This window comes from Fukomys damarensis, unplaced genomic scaffold (assembly GCF_012274545.1).
Source record: "Fukomys damarensis isolate Sample0158 unplaced genomic scaffold, DMR_v1.0_HiC HiC_scaffold_24, whole genome shotgun sequence".
Classification (NCBI taxonomy): domain Eukaryota; kingdom Metazoa; phylum Chordata; class Mammalia; order Rodentia; family Bathyergidae; genus Fukomys; species Fukomys damarensis.
The window spans coordinates 10,721,723-10,726,988 of record NW_022900936.1 but is presented as its reverse complement, the minus strand read 5'-3'; the positions used below and the strand labels follow the sequence as shown (position 1 = coordinate 10,726,988).

General features: G+C 42.9%; 1 protein-coding gene across 1 annotated transcript in view; it reads left to right on the top strand.

The window, feature by feature from the left end:
* Positions 1-1,305: 1,305 nt before the first annotated feature.
* The window catches only part of Mrap (melanocortin 2 receptor accessory protein), a 19,800-nt gene continuing 15,839 nt past the window's right edge, over positions 1,306-5,266 (top strand). The window contains exon 1 of the mRNA XM_010608630.2: positions 1,306-1,554. Coding sequence (XP_010606932.1) covers positions 1,449-1,554 — 106 coding nt within the window. The 5' untranslated portion in view covers positions 1,306-1,448. The remainder of the gene's footprint in view (positions 1,555-5,266) is intronic.

The following is a 5,266-nucleotide window of genomic DNA, read 5'->3' as shown; positions in this document are numbered from 1 at the left end:
GTTCTTATCTGTGCAAATCAATGAATTGGTCAGGACAACTGATAGATGTGAAAGATTGATTACCTTTTCTTTTAGGGCAGAAATAAGAAGAAAAGGATAAAAAGCACAAAAGAGACACTCAAGAAGAAAGGGGTACTTTGAAGGAAAAAGAGAAGATACAGCCTGCAGGCAGAAAGGACCACTGCACGAACAAGAGGGCAGTGGCCCCAAAGTCACTTGCTTCCGTTCTTTTGTGTCTTCTTGGACAGCTAGGGCTCCCTTCACATTTAGTCCTGCTCATTCCAACATTCAGAACGTTCCTCTTGATGGTGTCTGAGGATCTTACATGAGCGGGCATGTAACTTAGAGGCAGCCCCTGCAGAAACTCAGAGTCTGCCTCACACTCTGTGTCACCCAAAAGCTGGGTGGACCCTTGTGCCCTGTTTCCCAAGGACTCAGTCCTGTGGGATCTTGGCCCAGATTAACGGCGTCTTTGGTCTGAACAAATACAACTGCCTGGCTGGTACTTGAGGGCTTAGGCAAAATCTTGGTTCTGTACTCCACTGGGGCAGTGAGCTATTCAGATTGTAATTAATCAGGGCCAGGGATTTAGCTCAGTGGTTCCAGTGCCTGCCCCAGACTGTAATTAATTAGTTCTGTGTACATCATCAGCAGTTATAAGTTCGGGGCCAGCATTACTCAGTTTCTGTCTTCAGACACTGAATCCGAGCCAGGTCTTTGCTGGTTGCCTAACAGCGCCACAGAAGGCCTCAGTGTACGTCAGGGCACCATCAAGCTTTTGTTTTATTAAATTTTCATGTCTTAAAGGCAAGAATTGGTTGTTTTTTTGTTTGTGGTTCCGGGGATCGAACTCAGGACCTTGTGCTTGCAAGACAGGCACAGTGCCACTGAGCTAAATCCCTGGCCAAAAAAAAAAAAGTGATTGTTCTTTCCAGCTCTCTATCACTCTTTCTCATACTAGGGCCTTTGCCCTGAGCTGTATCCCTAGCCCATTTTTATTTTTCTTTTGAGACAGGGTCTCATTAAATCATTAAGTTGCTAAAGCTAGACTCAAACTTGCACTCTCCTGCCTCAGCCTCCCAGAATGCTGGGATTACAGACCTGTGCAAGCATCTTTCATGAGGTCCTACCACTCATTTCTTCCATAGAGAGGCAATTTGGAGCTGCATCGGAAACCCACGCTCTCACTGTCAGCTCTGCTTGTTTTGGAGTTTTACCAAGAAGAGGCTGGCCGGTTGGCTGACTTGTAGGCTGAACTTGTCAGGCACACCCCTGACCTCTCTTCCGGCCAAGCATCCCTGATAAGTGGGCTGGCCTTGTGCCTGGAGACTCACGGACACACTTGGATGCTTCCTACAGAAATCAGTTAAGCAATCTCCTCCCAAGGCTCAGGACCCCATTCTGGATGTGAGCTGCTGGGCAGAGCCTGGCTTCCCAGTGCCACAGCGATGGCCAACAGGACCAACACATCTGCCCCGTACTACAGCTATGAATATTACCTGGACTACCTGGACCCCATTCCCGTGGATGAAAAGAAGCTGAAAGCCAACAAATGTAAGTCAGGCCTGGGGAAGCCAGCCAGGCAGAGGCTGGGGGGTTGGCCCAAGTGACTGTGGACTCCCAGCTTTTCCCTTATTCACTTACAATGCTAGATGTTACGGGTAAGTGATGGTGTGACCAGTGTACATGTGAATTTAAATGCATGGGGCTCGGGGTCAGATAGGAGTCTGTCATCTCTGTAATAAGTTTGTAAATTCGCCTGCCACGGAACTAAGCAGAATCTTCTTTTAAGACAGATTTCTTGATGAAGCTTCATTTACTTGGGGCCCCAATATTCCCCGTGAGTTTCTTGAAATTGCTGGGTTTGCTTTTTAATTTGGGACAGGTGTTCTCTACCTGTAAGACATACAAACATAACTTTTGCTAAAATGCCAACTAACGTTTAATCTTCAGGGAGGATAAACACGAGCTAACATCTGCCCTCGAATTCCTTTTCTCTTGAGTAACTTGGTGCTCTGGCAACCTTCTCCGTCAGTCCAGCTATGCTCAGTTGAGATGACAAATCAGCTGAAGAAATAACCATGAAAAATACTGCAAAAGCCAGGAATAATGGTCTTGGCACAGAAACCTGCCCTCTGTCCCCCACCCTCTTCTCAGGTTCTTTGGGTATTTTCTCACTGCAATCCCATAATATGTCCCTCAAAGGGTAAAATAAGTCACTAGAAAGGACAGGATGCTTTTCACATGGAAGAAAGATAATTTGTTACATACGACCTCTAAACTGAAATACATTTGAATGCTGCTATTTAAAATATTAAGAAACCTTGGGGACAGTCTTCTAAAATACAAAGGGTGGTCAAAATATACAGTGAACCTTGAAACTTTTAAAATACAGAGAAAGGCCTGCTTTAATCCCCTCAAAGTACTCCCCCTTCTTTGAACACACTCGTCCTACATTGTTGCCACTTTCTGAAGCAGCTTTGGAAGCTGTCTATCGCATCTTCAGGAAGTGTGGTAAAAAAATGCAGTGAATGCTTCATCCAGTAGAAAAGAAGGCTTGTAAGGACATTAAAGTACATCCTCCTCCACTTTATTTACCAGTTCTGGTATCATGTGACTTTGACTCTTTTTCAAAGTCAAAATGACCAGGACAGGTAAATGTTTTGTTATCAGTTCAGGACATCTGAGGCAGCCATGCCAGTGCAACTAAAGACACTCAAGAAAGCAGACGTCCAGAGCTGCTTCAGAAAGTGGGAAGAGTTATGGATTAAGTGTGTTTGAAGCAAGAGGGAGCATTTTGAGAAAGATTACTGGGAATGTATCTTTTACTATAATATATATTTTTAAATTTCACTAAGATTTTGCCTTTTTTGCTGAGTGCAATCACATACACACATACACATCCTACTGTATTATAGTTTTTAAAAAAATTCTTTAACTCTCTTGTTTTTCAATCACTTAGTTTCTTGTTAGGTAGAGTTCCAGTTCCAAGTTCCATTCACAACTTCCAGAAGTCAAAAACTAGTGCCCATCTGTGTTTGTTGAGGACTTCTTATATCCCAAGCACCGTACTAAAGCTTTTGTAGGGACACGATGTTTAGTGTGTGTTTTCTGATAGAAGGCAGAAAATCATGAAATTGGTATGCAGATTTCTGTGCACACAACTCACTAAAGAAGACAGTAATCATAAGGAGATAGTGGCAGGATTGAAGTAAATGTCCACTTATTAATACTGTCAAAAATTCAGAACTTTAGGAGGCATGTTCATATGGAAATAAATGTAGGCTTGTGTTTGGAAATGTCTTTTGTGAGTTAACACAAATGAGGTAAAACTCTGGGTCAACTTTAGACACTGCTATCTTCTTGGGTGCCAGATTTTCCGTTTCTTTATCACTGGGGTTCCAAAGCTTCTCACCACTGTTTGGTTGGGGACTTCTTAACCATCTTAGAAGCCCAAGCTCAACCTTCTGCCCCACCCCCACAAATGTTCTTCCACTTCAGGGAAAAGAGGTTGATGTTCTCTAAGTTATGTGTTAGGTTTAAAAGATATTCTTGCCTTACGAGTTTACAACCTGTTGTAATAAAATCCTCCCCAAGCTCCCAAACCTAATAAAGACTATCTTGGTGAAGAAATTGAGGCCAGGGAGAGGTCAGTCCCTGAGCCCTCCAGAGATGGGGGTACTGGGTGGACACCAAAGGGAGAGACCAGTCCTTGGGTCCCCCTTAGGGAGATTAAACAGTTATTGATATTTTAGTAGAATTCATTCAAATCATGTATTTCAGGGGACTGATGTAATAACTATATCTCAAATCTGCACACAAACAGTAGAAAATGTGTAATCTATATAGCATGTTACCTTGCTTATCGGAGACTCAAGCAAATTTGACTTTATCAAGAAATCTGTCTTTAGAAAAATATTTGGCTTCAGAGTGCTCTAGTTTCTCAGAAGTTTCATTCCCACACAGGCTTATACCATTTACCTCTGTGCTCCTATATATCAGGGCTTTGGCACCCACAGTGAGAGATGTCATTCCAGGAACATTCCTGTGTACATCGTACATGTACTGGTGTGTGCATCTTATCTGAATTTAATCTCTATTTGCAGGGGGCTTGACAGAAACACTCCTCAAAAGAAAGTTTAAATCCTGAATGGGTAGTTTTCAAGTTTTGGGGAGAACAGACCAGAGGACAGGGGTCACACAGGGACAGGACACGTGGACCCTGAGTCCCTGTCACTTACTAGCTATGTGGCCTTGGGCAGTTATGTTACTAAGGCTAGCCAGATTCAAGAGGAGAAAATTAGAACCCGCCTGTCAATGGAGGAAGTGTTAAAAATTTGAGACTATCTTTCATTTATCGTAAGCAAGAAAAACCTGGCAGATGGCACAATGTGACCCAAGAAAAATAAGACCAGATTGGTAGGTAGAGAAATCTGGGGCCAAGGAAAGACTGCAGCTTTGAACAGAGTGGTGGGTAAAGACTTTCCCAAGGTGACCTGAGTACAGGTGAGTCACAGCCTTCAGTATGGGTCACGTAGGAGCCTTCCAAGCAGCAGGAATAGTGAGGGCTCGTGGTGGGGTAGTCCCGGTGCATTTAAAGAACAGAGAAGTGACAGGGACTATTTCCTCATGTTTTTGGAAACTACTCTGAAAATATAACTATTGTCTTAAAATAGAAACCGCTTTATGATTTTAAAATGTAGTATTAATCAATAAGAAAAGAACAACAGATATATAGGCTAGGATAGGAAAAACAGTAATGGAAGAGGAAACTCCAGTGGCTAAAGAATGTGAGACAATACGCAGCTTCACAAGTATTTAGGGAAATGCATCGGGATGAGCAACGAGACCTCATTTCGTACCCAATGGGCTGGCAAAATTGAAAGATTGGTATTCAGAGCATTGGGAGGGAAGAAGAGAAGTCAGAACTGTTACACTGCTTGGGGATGAAAAACCCCCACCATTTCAGAGGCCAACTTGGCAAGGACTAGAAAAATTGAAGATGTCCATAAAGCCTAAGTCAGCTTCCTGCTTCCAGGCAGCCGCCTGGTAAAATACTGGAACCTGCTGACCTCACTGCAGCCCTATTTGTGGTGGCCAGAATTGGAAATGACCTCCTGTTCACCAAAAGAAGATAGGATAAATAAATGTTGGATCTGTTTAATGCAATCATATATAAATTTGTTACAATACACGAGCGACATCTGTATGTGCCAACATAAATAAATCGTTGAAACATAATGAAAGAGAAAACAGGCAAATTATA